This window comes from Macadamia integrifolia, unplaced genomic scaffold, assembly GCF_013358625.1.
Source record: "Macadamia integrifolia cultivar HAES 741 unplaced genomic scaffold, SCU_Mint_v3 scaffold170, whole genome shotgun sequence".
Taxonomy (NCBI): domain Eukaryota; kingdom Viridiplantae; phylum Streptophyta; class Magnoliopsida; order Proteales; family Proteaceae; genus Macadamia; species Macadamia integrifolia.
Window position 1 is genome coordinate 195,204 of NW_024868316.1, and position 17,189 is coordinate 212,392.

At 38.8% G+C, this 17,189-nt stretch overlaps 2 protein-coding genes across 7 annotated transcripts; one reads left to right on the plus strand and one right to left on the minus strand.

The window, feature by feature from the left end:
* The first annotated feature begins 6,795 nt into the window (after positions 1-6,795).
* On the plus strand, positions 6,796-13,496 carry LOC122064622 (protein TIFY 8). Of its 6 annotated transcripts, none has more exons than XM_042628347.1 (7): positions 6,796-6,904; positions 7,109-7,412; positions 8,112-8,305; positions 8,424-8,884; positions 8,995-9,082; positions 12,761-13,031; positions 13,112-13,496. In XM_042628347.1, exons 2-7 carry the CDS (start codon positions 7,160-7,162, stop codon positions 13,189-13,191), a joined length of 1,347 nt encoding a protein of 448 aa, XP_042484281.1. In that variant the 5' UTR covers positions 6,796-6,904; positions 7,109-7,159; the 3' UTR covers positions 13,192-13,496. The 6 variants fall into 6 exon arrangements, with proteins under 6 accessions (XP_042484281.1, XP_042484283.1, XP_042484280.1 ...); XM_042628346.1 differs by having other exon boundaries at positions 6,841-6,982; XM_042628345.1 differs by having other exon boundaries at positions 6,844-7,009.
* Positions 13,497-15,362: 1,866 nt separating this feature from the next.
* On the minus strand, positions 15,363-16,967 carry LOC122064643 (gibberellin 3-beta-dioxygenase 1-like). The gene is made up of 2 exons (XM_042628399.1): positions 16,458-16,967; positions 15,363-16,203 (listed from the first exon to the last, which is right to left on the minus strand). Exons 1-2 carry the CDS (start codon positions 16,934-16,936, stop codon positions 15,567-15,569), a joined length of 1,116 nt encoding a protein of 371 aa, XP_042484333.1. The 5' UTR covers positions 16,937-16,967; the 3' UTR covers positions 15,363-15,566.
* Positions 16,968-17,189: the final 222 nt, after the last annotated feature.

Genomic DNA, 17,189 nt, shown 5'->3' on the forward strand with positions numbered 1-17,189 from the left:
TGGATGATATTCCATACTCCAAATGGGTTCTGAGGTTCCAAGAGTTTCATGCTTGGCTTACTAGTGAAAAAAACGCAAGAAGGTTCAAATGACCAAATTGCCATAGCTAAATTTCTTATCTGACTCACTGGCACCCTTCGAGAGTGGTACCTTGGTTTGGGACAGTATCGCCAACTCCAATGGGTACAAGTGACAGTGGATGCATTCATCTCTTCTTTATATAATGAGTTTCTCGGTAACTTTCAGAACAAAAAGATTAAGGACCGAGAAGATTTTCTCAAGATGAAATGCTACGCTTTCAAGAAAAGGATCTAAACCGACATTATTTCAGAATGCTTGATAAATTTTTCTCTCTTGAGGGAATGGATGATCCAAATTTGAAGCAAGTTTCCTAAATTCTTTTCCTGAGCCTCTTGGAACAGATGCTGCACGAGATCTTGAAGCCCAAGGATTCACTCTTGCCACTACTTCTATCGGAAGAATTTACCAGGATATATTAAATACCCTTGACAAACTTTGTTGCCAACATGAATTCTGGAAGAAATGGGAGAAGACTACCCATAAATTGACTTCTATTTGTGGCACTTCGCATCTTAAGATCAAGTGTAAAGACAAAGACTGCACTTGTTCTCCTGAAAGAAAGACCACCACTCTTTGGCGCGGCGGTTTCTTCGACAGTCCAAGAGACACAGCAGAAAATTCAGATTTCATCGTCCACAAAAGCGATGGAAATTTCTCCGATGGAAGAAGTTCCACGGTAAGACTTCCGATCGTTGTTATATTTGTGGTCAAAAGGGACATTTTGCTAAAGCCTGCCCTCAACAATATCTGCAGAAAAAGAAGTCTAAACTGGTTAACATGCTTCATCAGTTTTCTCTTCATCTTCCTAAAGATCAAGAAATCTTTAAAGATGCTGATATTGAATCCCTCTTCATCCTTTATGACGACGAGTCTCTTGACTCTCTCTTTATTATTGATTTCACTAAAGAAGAGGCTTCATCCGAAGAAACAACCGAACCAGAAGATATTGAGCCCATATACCAGTTGGAGACTCTCCCACCACCTCCCATCTCACTATAATCCCCTACCACTCCCCATTACACTTTGCCCCTGGCCTTAGTCTATGTTCAACCAACCAGTTGAGATTGACCTATTAAGGTTATTGCCTATTTTGATACAGGAGTAGTCCTCACTATCATGGCCCCACATTTCCTCCCTTTCGACCATTGGAAACCTTACAAACAATAGATTCTTGCTGCTAATGGCCAGACCTTCACTGTTGACCTTGTGACCAAACAACTAGTCAAGATGAAACTCTTTCCTACATTGGTAGTGAATCACAAGGTATTAGGTTCAATCCTACTTGGCAAAGACCTTTTAATTGGATTTGATTTGCTCAGCCAATTTCCTTCCCTCCAACGAAGTCCAGAAGGTCTTAGCTTTAAGAAACAACTTCTTCCATTGACCACAGTCCCAAGATTGTTCTTAGCCATTCCTTTGGAAGATATCCATCAACAATTACTAAAAGATTGTTGTGTTGAGTCTCATTCTGAATTTGTTGGGAAATTTTCATCCCCTTTATAGCATAATCCTGAATTTTTCATCAAATTGCCTTTTAAGAAGAACGAGGATTCTAATCCCACCAAAGCTAGCCATTCTAGAATGAATCCTGAACATTTGTCTCTAGCCAAACAAGAATTATAACGCCTACAAGAACAAGGCCTCATTAAACCAACCTCTTTTCCATGGCCATGTGAAGCCTTTTATATCAATAAGTGCGCTGAATAGAATCCAGGAAAGATGAGATTGGTCATTAACTATCAATCTCTCAATGATTTTCTGACAGACGACAAGTTCCCATTACCAACACGGCCTACACTCTTATCCCAACTTGCAGATGCCACCGTTTTTAGTAAGTTTGACTTAAAAGCAAGATTTTGGCAGTTGGGAATTTCCCCAGAAGACCGGCCCAAGACAGCTTTCTGCATCCCAGGATATCATTTTCAGTGGACTATTATGCCGTTCGGCCTGAAGATCGCACCTTCTCTCTTCCAAAAGGCCATGATGAAGCTTTATGCCCCCATTCAGGAAAATGCCCTAATCTACATTGATGACATATTGCTTTTCTCCAAAACAGTTGAAGAACACTATCAGCTTCTCCAAAGGTTTTATGCAATTACCTTGCAATTTGGTGTTATGCTCTTTCCTACAAAGATGCAGCTGGTAGTCGCTTCCATTGACATTTTGGGAGTTATAATCACTAATGGTTCTTATTCTTTGCAGTCACACATTGGTAAGTCTCTCTTAGACTTCCCTGATGGACCATTAACCATCCCACAACTCCACAAGTTCCTCAGAATTGTCAATTACATGTCAAAGTTCATCCCACAGAATGTGTGAGATCATCCAGAAGAATGGCTCAGTTTCCAGCTAAGGATGTGTGATACCAATAATGTGGACCCAACCACCATTCCAACATAACTGCTTGGATTACTCATTGCATGGGACCTTGGTCACGAGGTGCAGGACCCAGACATCACATATCTGATGTCCATGCACCACAAGTTTTTGCTTGGCATGATTTTCTTCAGGGCAGCCAATGGGACAGTGACAACAGCCCAAACACTGATTAAGGTAAGAATAATTAAAGTGCTTTATTATGTGTACCTTTTTTATTATGTGTGCTACATGTATCTTATCTATTTTGTTTTCAATTCGGATTTGTAAGTGTGTGAAGTCCGTCAATTATTATGTGTATTATTGAACCTACGGAATTGTAAGTGTGTGAAGTCTGTGCGAACTTATGGTGTGTTTAAGTCCGGGTTTGTATGTCTTTTAAATTTAGCTCTTATGTAATGCTTGAGATCAGAATGTTCAAGAATAAGTTTCACTTGTGATACCAAAACACACTTACAATTCAAGAATAAGTTCATTTTTTGTTAACCAAGGTGTCCGGGCTAGCTTATGCGCACCTCGATTAATCCTTGAGGAGACTAGCACAGCAACCCATCGCCACAGTCTCCACTTAAATTGCAGATGAGATTCCTATTCACCTAAAAAAAGGAAACCCCTAAATAATTGATCAAAAATTTATGAAAGAAAAGATTGGGCAAGCTGCCAAGGTACTCAAACTGTATCACCCTCTATTTTCCTCTTTGGAAAAGACCCCTTTGCCCTCCTATTCAACATGTTATTGGTGCAAGCCGCCAGTGGAATGCACAACCTTCTCCCAATTTATTATTACCTTGAAAAATACAGGCATAGTCATCTTTTATTATATATATATAATTTTTGGTAATGCAAATTTAGCATATTAAAATGAAAAACAATTAGAGCTTGAAAGAGATCACTTCAAAATGTTCATTGGAGAAGTCCCTACTTATTATGGGCAGGTCTTAATCCATGTCATCTTAATCTATAGTGGGCAACTGACCATGCATTTCGAATTCAAATAGAAGGACAATTTTACAACATAGTGGGCAAAATATTGATTAATTTCTAATATGGTTAGCCTAATTGACATTCTAAATTAAATCTATTCACAAGATTCCACTTTTTTTTACAATGGGCATATAGTTCAAATTTAATTTGATGTAACATTTTAAAATATGCATCTTTTTGATTTAATTGAAAGTTCAAATTGGACATAAAAATTAAAGACAAGTAACAAACTAGTACAATGGACATATATATATATATATATATAGTCATTTCTAAAACTTACAAAATTTACAATATTTTCAAATATTTTACCAAAAGGTGTCTTCCAAATATTTTACAATTTTTCTATCACAATATGTCCCATAAAATTTCCATTAAAAAGCTTTACTCCAAGGTCTAACTACCCCAGGAGCTCTAATCATCAATTGAAAAAGTTCATTAGTAAAAGGGGTGAGCAGAAATAGCTAATTCATAGACTATAAAACTGCATATTCATCAATAAATTACAAAATTGTGGTTTGGAAGTCAAAATCATAATCCCAAAATATTTAAGCAACATTAAAATAATTTCTAAACTTAAGATTTCAAGGAGGGAAATTGATATAAATATGTTCACATCTCTTGACATTTCCAAAGAAGTATTCTACTTACATTTATTTCGTTTTCATGAGGGAGAAAATCTAAAACATATACACATAAATAATTTCCAACATGAATCCTACTAGAGGGCAAATATTTTCATTCAATAAGTTCAATCACCCTTCAAATGCTAATGACAATTTCAATATTCATTTATCCATTTTCATCAAGGAAAAAATTTTCCAACACCTATCAATATTAATGATTCAATCTAATGAGGGGTAGGGATTTAATTCCAAGGTCGATAGGGCAGGGGAGCTCAACATCTACCCTTACCCAGTGTCCATAACCATATCTTGGATGGGACTCAGTATATTCTCACAACCATCTTCTCGAGTGGGGCTCAACATCTACCCATAGCCAGGTGTCCTGAATGAGGCTCAATTCAATATACATGTGTCCATAACCATATCCTAGATGAGGCTCAATAAATGCTAAGGGTGCAAGTTTGTCCCCAGTGGCTTGAACCCGTCCTTGGCCCGCCCTAAGCTCGTATAGGGCTAAGCCCGAAAATTCTAGCCTTGAGGGTCAGCTCGGCCCTAAAAATTTTTGGTCCCCAGTCAGAGTTAGGGCAAGTAAGGGTGGATGTCTGTGGCCCGCTCTAAGCCCAACCCTGATTTTTTAACCTGACTTTTCGCTCTACTGGTACTGAATTTTACCTTGATTTTTTGAGTGCTCGATGGTCAATTTTTTAAGTTTGAGTAATCATTATCCACCATGGTTGTATAAACTACTTAAATTTATTAACTAATGATATTTTTTAGATTTAATTTTTATTTTACTTCTGAATTCCAAGGGATTTAGATACAAAGTCAAATGAATTTTTAGTTACTCAATATTTTGTAGGGTCAGGGTAAGGGTCAGTGTATACCCAGCCCTTGATGGCAAATTAGGGTCAGGGCCAATCAGAGACATCCCGGCCTAGCTCTTTCCAATTGGGGGCGGGTCTGTGCTGGGCTGAGTCCTGCATGGTTAGACCTCGGTTGAATTTTTTAGGCCCCAAGTTAGGGTTCAGGGCAAGCTTGGGCCTAGCTAATGAGACTCAGGGTTGGGCTAGGTCTTAAAAAGCTCAGCCCAACCCGCCATGTTGCAACCCTAACAAATACCTATACTCGTCTTCTTGGGTGAGGTTCAACATCTACCCATAGCCAATGTCTATAATCATATTTAACATCTACCCATAGCCAATGTCTATAACCATATCCTAGATGGGCTCAGTATATATCCTAGCTTTGACATCGTAACTTTCCCCCCTTCCATAATTTAACTGGTCTAGCATCGTAACGCATTCTGACATCGTAACGTCCCTTTTCCACAATTTAACTGGACTCTGACATCGTGACGCATTCTGACATCCTAACGTCCCCTTTCCAAAATTTAACTGCACTCTGACATTGTAATGTTCCTCCTTCCATAATTTAATTGGACATTGACATTGTAACGTATTCTGACATCATAGCGTTCCTTCTACAATTTTCCATAATTTAATTGCACTTTGACATTGTAACGCACTCTAACATCGTAACGCACTTTGACATCGTAACGTTCTCTATGTAATTTTTCATAACTTAGCTGCAATCTGGCATGTAACTCACTCTTCCATTGTAACGTTCCCATTGCAGTTTTCCATAATTTAAAAACACTCTCACATGTAACGCACTTTGACATCGTAACGTTCCTGCTTTACCTCTTCAGTTTTCCACAATTTCCGCACTCTGATATTGTAACGCACTCTGGTATTTTGACGCACTCTGACATCGTAACGCTCCCGCGTTACCTCTTCAGTTTCCATAATTTAACTGTACTCTGACATTGTAACGCACTCTGACATCATAACGTTCCCACGTTAACTTTTCAATTTTCCATAATTTAACTGCACTCTGCCATTGTAATGCACTTTGACATCGTAAGGCTTGCTTTTTAATTTTTCATAATTTAATTGTATGCTAACATCGTAATGATACCTCTTCCATCATTTATTGGTGTATCAAAAAATATATATTGTGACCCATATCTATACTTATTTATTTATTTATTTTTGGTAAGAATATCCATACTTGATTACTAGACAAAGTTTTTCTTTGACCTTGTTGAATCACAATAGAGGAATGAGGAATATTTTTCTCCCACACAAAAGTTATGACTACAATACAGAAATGAAAAAACTGCACCAAAGAGCTCAATTTCACACCATAAGATCTTACATAACTAAGAAAATTATTCACTCACTAGAAACCCAGACTGCTACTCTCTCTCTCATTATCTCTAGTAAAGTTATGGGATGTGTACTTTCTATTGCTCGGTCTGGTCCAGCCCAAGTGAACCAACCAAAATTTCAGTCAAGATGGCACATGACACATGTGGTGGCGTGGATAGGATTAGGAATGATATATACCATTTTTTTTTTTTGTTAAAATATAGAGAATGATATATTAGTTGGCTTGGAGAGGAGTAGTCAACATTTGTACTTGAGAATCTATGCCCCAAAATTCTTACATTCTCTCTCACACTCTCTCTCTACTCCTCACAAGTCACTGCCACCCAAAAAAAAAAAAAATACAATCGACAAAGATTCCTTCTCTCATAATGATACACACGTGTGATGTTTCATTTGTTTGCACGTGCCACCGTCCTTGTTCCAGCATTAAGTTCCCATTTTTTAACAATCTCTCTCTCTCTCTCTCTCTCTCTCTCTGCCCTTTCTCTCTCTCTAGAATACGGAAAAATGGCACAACAGACACAGAGGGTTACAGTCAGACACAGTTACCTCCAGAGAGAAACAGAACAAAACACAGAACCCATGAAATTAAACGAAAGATAGAAAGTGAAGAAACCCCCCTCTTCCCGACTTTTGCTTTTAAATGCACCCTTTCTCTCACTTTCTCTCTCCACTCCTCCAGTAGTCCGTTCCCTCCCTCTCTCTTCCTCTGTAACTGCTTTATCTTTTCTGAAAGTCCGAGCTTCTTTTATCTTGTTTATAGCTATAGTCTTATTGTTATTTTATTTTATTTTATTTTTTTTTGTAAAGGGTTTGCATTTTGAGTTTGATTCGAGCTCTACAGAATGATCTCTCGATGAAATGGCTGTATTGACGATGGCCTTTAACAACAGCAACAAGAATACCAACAACGAAGCCAAGCCTACTTTCCATGATTTTCTTGGCATGAGCTGTGCTTCTGCTCCTGGTTTGCCTCTTCGTTTAGCGCCAAAGGCTTCTGCTTTTGTTGGAGATATCCGTCCATCTGAACCATCCGCATCGGCTTCGGCCTCTGTCGGAGCTTCTTCTGGTGCTTATGGCCCTGTTTCCGCTGCTACTTCTGATCTGGGTTCTGGTGAGTGAGACCTCTTCTCTCTATTTCTTTCTTATAGTTTTTTTTTTTACCCGATCGTTTTCCTTCTCTCATTTGGCCATTTCTTAAAATCTCTCTTTTTAAATACTTATTTTGTTTGGTTTTGTTTGCATTTCTAATGGAGTGGTTTTAGTGAGGTCATCACCCAGTTTTTTAGCTTTTCTGCTTCTCTCTCTCTCTCTCTCTCTCTCTCTCTCTCTCTCTCTCTCTCTCTCTTCCCTGCACGGCTGTGCATAAGTAATCATCGTTCTTCGCTTTTGAGACTTCCTCTGTTCTTCTGCCTTTACTCTTTTGGGTATGTTCTGGTGAGTCGCAAAATGCGTTTGGTGTTCTTCTCCACTTTGGCCTAAAGTAACGGATGAAGTTGAAAGTTCTGTTTTTGGGTTTTCTCTCGCTAAGATGCTTCCCCCCTTGAAATGAGTTTTTTTTTTTTTTTTTTTTTATTTAATTTATTTCAAACCCGCAAATTTGATGCAATATGTAGTTTTTCTCATCAAATGTCGCACATTGGCAGTAGCATTGCAGGTAATCTGTATTGGCTTCTTTGTGGGTTCTCTCTGTAAATTCCATCTGATGGACATAAATGAAGTTGCAACTGAAACTTTAATAATAATGTTCATTTCTTTGGCAGAGATTTGATGATCTGAATTGATGTCTGATTCTTTTCTTTTTAATCCTTGGTAGAAAGGCAGGTGGGGAACCAGTTTGAAGGGGTTTCATTTCATGGCTCGAGGAGTGATGTGTCTGGCCCTGAGATAAGCAATAGGTTCCCTGGAAGAAAAAGGAGCAATTCGGAGTCCACATTCATGGGGTCAACAAGAGATAGAATGCCTCAAACAGGACCGGGATCCTGTGAAAACTCCCACCTGATGAAAGTAAGCAGATCATCATTCCACATGTTTTATTCTATTGCTCTTATTTATTTCCAAAATTACTGTGTTTATTGGGTGGTCCTTGATATTCCATAATGTTGATTGCCACATTTAAATTCAGATACTCCGAAATGGAGGTGGGGGAGAACGGCCAAGATGGTCTCGAGATGAGGAACTTTTCATTGGTATGCAACCACCAAGGCCGACTTCTACTTCTGTCATATTACAGCCGCCCATTGGCAGTAGTAGACCTGATTCTGTAATTTCGAAGTGGGAGCGGCCTATGCCCATGAATGCAGGCGCCATGGTGCCCATGAAAACTCCTCTTCTAAACCAAACCACACCCTTCGCTGATAAGGTCTCCTCTACTAAATACAGGGAGGCCAATACCGGCCCTTGGCGAATCTCTCAACCAGCTGCTGATGAGGGCTCTAGAACAGGCATTAAAGGTTCTGGAATTCTGAGTGTTGTTAATGCCAGTGTTGGACCTTCTGAACGAAACTCACCTGGGTTGCTGCCAAGTAGCAGCAGACCAAAGTCTGGACCTCACATTGGAGATCCTGAATCTTCTAATCCAATGAGGTACATCTTATATGGCAGTGTATGATCGCTTTAATTCCCAATTACAAATTATTTTTCTTACTCTAAAAGAAAATTGATGCGATGCTTTATTCTGTCTGTTGTGGTGGCAGTCGACGTGGATTAATGTCTGCTAGTTGTCAAATGACTATATTTTATGCTGGCCAAGCTCATGTTTTTGATGATGTCCACCCTAACAAGGTCAGTGTTTTGTTTTTGTTGTGAACTGGGATGGCTGTATTCCTTTATTGACTTAAAGCCATGACTATTTATTGACCATGGAAAGGCAAATTTTTATAGCCAGGCCTATTGAATACATTGCAGACCAGCCTTTCAGAAGTGGGCTTGCTTGAGCCTTAGGTAGTCCATGAATTACATTACTACTGTTAGGACAAATACTTATTGACATGTGCATTTGATTTATTCATTGACGGATAGTACATGCATCAAAGTGAGCATGAATATTGATTTCTTATTTCAGCCAAAGACATGGTTCTTTTACTTTGTCTCCTAGCTCCTTCCAATGATTGATTATCTAGATTTCATACTGGTTTAACCATGCATCTATCTTTGGTTCATAAACTATATTTTGGATATCAGTTTGTCAGTTCTATTGAAATGAAAGGTAATATGAAGTCTGGATAAGTTTATCTAAAGTATATCTTTCACCTGAGATTATTCCTGCTCTAGTTGACCTTAATATTTACTAGCTTGTTCTATAAATTCTCTTCTCTTGATGTACCTGAGCTCCAATCAGTGGTGTTAAGACCATCTCTTGGGTGGAGGGAACTGGAACTTATTCCTGAAGTTGACATGTAATGATGGAGTTGGAAAACATATCCATCATCATGTCGTTCCATGTGTGTTTAAATCCAAATTCACTTACATGGTTAGGAAAAATGTTCATGGTACCTGTTGGTTTAGTTTATACGTTTTCACATGGGATTACAGGATTGCATGGTTGACTCAATTGAGTGAGGCTTTGATGTGAGGTATGACTTGGTTATACAACAGAAGCAACTGGCCTCTTTTGGCACAACAGTTTATTTGTGGCCTTTTACACATTGACATGCACTGCTGGGTCCCAACCTCCCTTTTTACTTGGTAACTAGCAAGGTTCTCCCTGAGGGACTTCCAACTCTAGCAAAATAGCATCACTTTCTTCATCCTGTTTGTGGAAAATCAAATCAAATTTTTCTGTCATTCAATGGGTTGTCCTATCAGATGCATTATCTTGATATGCCGCATCATCCCTCCTTGTGCAAAAAATCTTATGCCATAACAGTACACAGGGGGGGGGGGGCAACCTGCCTTAGGCTTGACACCTTGATGTGGCCAAGGCACTCAAGGCAAGTGCCATATGTTATATCCCAATCCATATTTCCAGTTATTTGTCATCTTACTAGTTTGGGAAAAAGCCTCTCCGTGAAGCAGGGTAAGGCTGTGTATAATATGAATCTCCCCAAACCCGGCAGTGGTAGGAGCCTCAAGAACTGGGTACACGTTTTTTTGTCATCTTACAAATGTAAACATAAAAAGCATAATTTTAAAGAAAGGATTTTCTTCTTGACACCACTTAAGGTGTCAAATTTGCAACCTTACTTATTTTGAAAACCCTTTTTTATCTTTGGCTTAAAATCTTTTGGGAATAAGACAATGGGCAATCAAAAGAAGGTTACGAGTATTAAATACACCTTTAGAGGTTCCTTTAAGATAGTCCTTTAAAGAAATAAGGTAGAATTTTCCAGCTATTTTATATTTATGATTTAGGGTTACAAAAGGTCAAAATATAAAACATAAGCGGGCCAAAATGAGGTTGAAGAAAGTCAAGAAAAACATATAATGGTAGCAATGAGATATGATCAAAATTTATTATATGCGGGGGTCAAGTTCATCAGGTTTTGGGTACCTTGGCACATAAGGTAGAGACTGGTATCCTAGGCCCTCAGGGGGTGTCTTATTGCCTAGGCATTGCCTATTGACCTCTTGACAAATATGACTGTGCCCCATACAAGAAACACCTTTCTATCTATATTACAATCTTCTGGTTCTTATAAAAATTACTGAAAATTGTGAGTTTGATCCTCTTGGTGATGTTATGCATGAATACCTTTATGATATGTTTAGTTCTAAACTCCAGTCGAAACATTATCTTTATTTATAAACTATACAGTATATAACAAATAATTTTTATGTCGGCACAGTGAAAGCCCACATTATCCCTTTTTCTTTTGAGAGGGGAGGGGGGGATGGGCAGAAGAATTCTGCCTGGATTCGTCAGAATCTTTTGTCTACCTTGCTGACCATGTTGATAGTTTTCCTGTCTCTCTGCTCACATGAAATTGGTTCTTTCCCAGATAAATTTCATGATTATATACCAAAAGTCATAATTGATGGTTCACCTTACATGTAGCAATGCCTGAAAAAAATCAGCTTTTGTTTTGAAAGTTCATGATTTCGCTTAAATCTAATAATAAAAAATTCATGGTTCTTACATCTATTAATATCTGACCAAATTCCTCTTTTATTTCCAATTTGCCATAGTCATTTATTGGTGTCTTCTGCCATATCTCTTCTGATAGTACAAAGCTTTTACTACAAAATCAGAATTTTCAATTAATGAGAATATGGATGCATCTTCCATGCATATTAGACAGAAAGCAAGGTCCATTTTTCGGTGGATCCCAATCATCGAGTTCACCTGAAACAAAAGCTTACTCTAATATGTTCATGTTTGTCTAGGTATCATGAACCAAGCAGAGAGACCCAGGAATATTTGCTCATCTGGATGTTTGTGGTAATGGCTGGGTAGAACTTATGAGCAGAGGTTGGGCACACCACTAGCTTTCTTGGAGCTACCTGCTCTTAACCAATAGGGGAACTGGGATGGGAGGGGCATGGGGGGTCATTAGTGACATAGGCTGGGCACCCCAGCAGCGTGCCCAGCCTTTTCCCACAACTTTAACGTAATGTCAGTTTTAGAAATTTCTAGATGTCTTGTGTGTATTCCAGAGCAAAGTTGTTGCCTCGTTCATGGTTTATTTTTCATCGTATTTTCATGGGGAGGAAATCTAAGTCATATCAAGTCATTTAGCACTGGCACATGATGGGGTAGTGTTATGCTTTTCTTCCATTCAAAACAGTCTTTGTGACCATAGTACTGAGCAAATAATTTCCCTTAGCATAACAAGCATACCGATGATACAAAAACTCTGCCTTATCCCAACTAAATAGGGTCGGCTATATGGATCCTTGGCCTCCAATTAGTTCTATTCCAGGTCATACTTGATACAAGGCGTAAGCTAAGCATGTCTTTCCTCACCACTACTCCTGGGATCATTTTGGGTCTACCCGTGGATCTTTTAGTTCCTTCAAACTGAATCAAATCACTTCTCCATTCTGGAGCATCCAAAGGCCTCCATTGAACATGGCCACTGCCAAGTCAGCTCTAATATGATTATTCCTTACATTGACGTTGTAATTTTTGAAGATATATTCAACAATCATACAGTACAAAAGTTTCATATTTTCATGCCATTGACATACTAATTCTATGAACATTGTGGTTTTTGAAGATATGTTTGATGTAGAGTGATGCATGCAATATTTTTTGTGAATTCTTTAACCTGTAGGTTACTTTTGTCTACAACTGTATACTGCCAGACATATTCTTTCATCCTTAAACTTTGGTGAAGTGATATGTATTTTAAGCCAACTAATAGAAAAGAAAATTTTTTTTTTTTTTAAAACAAGATAAAAAATGTTTTTTAGGCCATTGATTATACACAGTTAAATTTTGTTGGCTTGAAGCTGAATCATGAGTTACAGATAAATGGGAATCATTGATAAATAATTTGTATCTTGGTATTTATATGACAGGCAGAAGTAATAATGGCATTAGCAGGATCAAATGGGGCATCATGGTCCACATCTTATTCCCCAAAGTCCACTGTGCAGCCACCCATTAGACAGCCACCCCATGGTGAAAACTTTCCCCGCAGTGGAGGTAATGAAATGGGCAAAAGCAGCTTACCATTCTCACAAGATATACGTGGAAGGAGGTTGTCCATACCAGGGAATCTCAGTCATGGACTTAGCCAAGGTGGCCGAGTCTCAACGACCCGAAGTGATCCTCTAGACATTCCCTTGGGTATGTAGTTGGAGTTGCTATATTATGGGTCTCTTCTTATGTAAACCCTGCTGATTTAGGTTGCTGTATGTGGATTGTAGGAGTGCAGCAAAATGTAGTAGCGAGGGATCCAAGAACCCTAGCTCGAGCATCAGAATCTGACACCAAAAGCGGAAGATAGGTATGACAATGCAGAGTTTCAAGGGCCATGTTCATCTTTTTTCCTTTGTCAAACTTCACCAATGCAGTTGCTTCATCCTCCCTTTTCCCCAACATTAAGGAGAACTTCTTTTTGTATCCTTTTATAATTTATACAACCTATGTTATGGCCTGGTCTATTAAAATATGAAATGATGCTATTTGAGTCATCTCAGTTACATGAGGTGAGTGGACTTGTAGTCCAGAAGGCCTTCAAAACAGGATAAAGTATTGTCAATTTGTGGCAGGCAGGTATAATTTATTCTAAGTTACCCCTTTTTGGGATGATATCTTTTTTTTTTTAATTATATATATATATATATATATATATTGGAAAAGGGTATTCCTACCAATTATCTGTGTTGGTATGGATCTGGCATGCATTTTGAAACCCTGTTCTTCTCTATTTCTTGCTTCAAAATGCGTTTTAGAACCAAAATCTATTTAAGAATGCATTTTGAAACCTGGTTCTATTACTTATTCTAAGTTACCCTTGTTGGGATGATATCTGATTTTAATTTTTTTTAATAATTTGGAAAAGGGTATTCCTACCAATTATCTGTGTTTGGTACGCATTCTCAGAATAGATTATGAATCTAGAATGCATTTTGAAACCCGGTTCTTCTCAATTTTCTTGCTTCAAAATGCGTTCTAGACCCAAAATCTATTCCAAAAGAATGCATACTAGACACAGCTTTAAATGAAGTTATGTAACAGTACTGCTTTGGTACGGTGTGTTTGTTTGCAGGGATATCCCTAGTCCAATCAAGTCCAACATAGGTCTCTTCATTTCGGGCTTAAAATCTAGAGTAAGTGTATGCCAAGTAGGGTTTGGGTAAAGTTACAGAAGGTTGAATTGGAATTGAAATCAACTCACTGAAGCCAATCCACTGCTGATTCCGCTTCTTCCCTTCTACAGGATTTAAAAGAGGCAAAGGGAAATAGGAACACAGTAAAGAGATTTTTCCTTTAAGAAACTAGTTAGGCCAAAGGTCTGAATACCCGTCGTTAGCAAAAAAACTGATACTCTTGTATTGTTGATACTGGTGTCCACAATTGCCATTTGAAGTTGGAGTATCTTGATGAACTTGTGACCGGGTTGGGATCCGCTAGTGGGATTTTGAAGCAGGGTTTCAGAATTTTGTTCATTGCCTTTCTATTTTGGCTAAAGTTTTTAGAAATATCCTTCCAAGTTCAATCAAAGGTTAAGTAAGATGTTATGATAGTAGAGATTTTCTCTTCACCATGGAAGAAGTGAATCAGTATTTTTATTTATAATAGATATTTGAAAGATGTTTGAAAAATAGAAGAATGCTTGAAGTCCAACAAACAAGGTCTTCCTATGAGTTTTTGAGAAATTTGGCTTGTAAAGCATAAGCATGTGTGGACATATATGGAAGGGTATTTGATTGAATTTCAATATGAAATGTGAAATGTGGTTTATCTAGATCATTCTCTAGATATTAGAGGAGGAAAATTGTCATATCATCATTTCACATGACAAAATCAAATGTGCTGATCATGTAAGGTATTTTGCTCACTTCAAGAAAAATGGAAAAGGGGGTATGATTCCAATTTATTTTTCTTTTTTTGCTTACATTTCGAGTTTCAACTGAGAGGGAGTTTGTCATGTGGCATGATAAAGTATCAAAAAATTATTTAGTGAGAGGATGCGTGGACATACATTGGGGTGTATGCTTATTACCAGAAGAGATGGGAGTGCTAGTGTAGGCCTAACCCTCTTGGTTAGGCGGCTATATTCTGGGGAGGAGATTCCTGCCACTCCTAAAACAACAAAAATAGATGAACGAGCTAAAAATGCAATTGCAAGCGTTACACTAGTAGTGATGTCTACTCTAGAGGAGAAAGATAAACACATGGGAGCGCTGATTTAGGCTCCACTCTTGGACACAAAACATTTCCTTTTATTTAATTACTTTGGACCAACTTATACCTTCATTTCTAAGGAATATCATTCACCTTTTGTAAGCTATTCTAGGGATTAGCCAATTAGAGTTTGCTTAGGGATGTGCACTGATTTTAACCCCTAAGCCTAGTATTTGTCAATTGGGCCTTAGAGGGCTGGATGGAACCATGCATGATTTCATTGAACATGTTTAAGTAATTGTAAAAATGGGTTCACTTGCACACAACTGGTCTTTTAATCATTTCTTATTATTCTAAGGGCTTTCACCTCTTGGCTTACATCGATCATTGGAGAATGAATATCATTTCATCTCCCTTTTAGGGTTTTGGAATAATAAAGTCGGTACAAAATAACAACTATGAAATGTTTTGTTCAATTTGGACCCCCACAATATAACCTCAAGAGTGATTGCCTATAGTATATAACACCCATTAACCAACCTCTTCATAGAGACAACCCCCTTCCTGAGTCTGTTTTTGTTCTATATTGCTAACAAGAGAAAGGGCCTTGCCAATATGCTTGGCTTTGGTGTTGATGTACTCTCCCCACAGCATAGAACAATAGCGAGGGACATCGCCTGGTTCGACCAGATTGGAGAATGGCTTGATCTGAGCGTTTGGTGTTGGGCCATAGAAGTAGGCCAAGGAGATGCGGTTGTGGGCTGGGTTCGCAAGCACACGGTGGACGAGGGTTGGGAACCGGCCATTGGATAGTATATGGAGGAGGTCACCGGCATTGACGACGAAGGCACCAGGTACTGGTGGCACCGTGGCCCATCCAACCCCTTCACGGTAGACTTGGAGACCACTTATATCACCTTGGTAGAGGATGGTGAACATGGATGTATCTGTGTGTGCAGCTAGACCCATGACCTGTTTTGGGTTGGGACAGGGTGGGTAATGATTCAACTGGAGAGCAGTGATGCAGCCTTCAGTGAATTCACCTGATGGGCCAAGCCCAGCCATCTTTAGATCTTCTTCAGTAGTCAAGCCCAATGAGGCAAGGATCAGCCTCTTCAATTTCATGGACAGCTCCTGCATCTGCTTCAGATACCCTTCTATTACATCACTACATCAAAATCATGAAGAAAATTACTATCAGTTTTTCACTCTAAAAGTGATGCAGAAGGTAATGGAAAAAAACGAACAAACAACGCACACAGGTTTACGAGGTTCTGTAAGATTGCCTACGTCCTCTATGAGATAAGATTCTGCATCACCATCAATAGAGAATAGGATTACAACACTCATCCTCACACCTCTCAGAATTACTTACAAAAAAAGTAAACCTCGCTACAAATGTATAGTGAAAAACCCTAATACCAGAATATTGTGTAGTTGTCTGGCCAAAGCTTGCGGGCATCATCAATGGGGGACCCCATAATGGAAAATCCTTCATTCCACATCAATCTATCGAAGAAGGGTGTGAAACGAGTGAGTCCATAGCCTGCGGACCCATCCGGCGGGTGGAGGGCTTTGAGCTTTTGTTCGGCAGGTAGGGAGAAGAGCCTTCGGGCCTCAATCTCGGTATCCTTTATGAGGCCCATGTGAATGCCATGGTTGGTGACTTGGAAGACACCATATGTCTGAAATGCCCGGCCCACCAGTTCAATAATATTAGGGTCTGCAAGGTCCACAACAGGAACATATGCTTGTGAATCAATCAAGTTCACAAAGGAGTTGTAATCAATCTCCGACCTTAAGTAGGAGGCTGGGACCTCTTTCAGTGATCGGAAGTCCGGTGGTGTGTCTTTGCCGGAGTCGGGTTGGGTCAGTTTTTTGCCTTCTGAGAGGGAACCCATGATTAGTCAGACTGGGGCAAAGAGATTTCAAACTCCAGAGAGTAGTGTGATATTAGATGGATATGAGGTGGGCTTAAATAGATGAAATTTTGTGTCTTTAATGCACACTTTATATAGAAATTTAGCTTTTATTGGAGAACAGTAAAAACAATGTAGAATTATAGGAGAGAGAAGCCAAAGGGTGGATTCATTCTTTGCACGTGCCACAATCACAGCTAGCGAAGAGCTTACTCCCTCATAAGGAAAAAAATAA

What these genes read in the sequence shown, in the direction of transcription:
- LOC122064622 (XM_042628347.1), top strand. Translation starts at nt 7,160, where the DNA reads ATGGCTGTATTGACGATGGCCTTTAACAACAGCAACAAGAATACCAAC. An exon ending in AAAACTCCCACCTGATGAAA is followed by an intron (nt 8,306 to 8,423) that starts GTAAGCAGATCA and finishes ATTTAAATTCAG; the next exon opens with ATACTCCGAAATGGAGGTGG. An exon ending in GAATCTTCTAATCCAATGAG is followed by an intron (nt 8,885 to 8,994) that starts GTACATCTTATA and finishes TTGTGGTGGCAG; the next exon opens with TCGACGTGGATTAATGTCTG.
- LOC122064643 (XM_042628399.1), bottom strand. Translation starts at nt 16,936, where the DNA reads ATGGGTTCCCTCTCAGAAGGCAAAAAACTGACCCAACCCGACTCCGGC. An exon ending in GACAACTACACAATATTCTG is followed by an intron (nt 16,204 to 16,457) that starts GTATTAGGGTTT and finishes ATTTTGATGTAG; the next exon opens with TGATGTAATAGAAGGGTATC.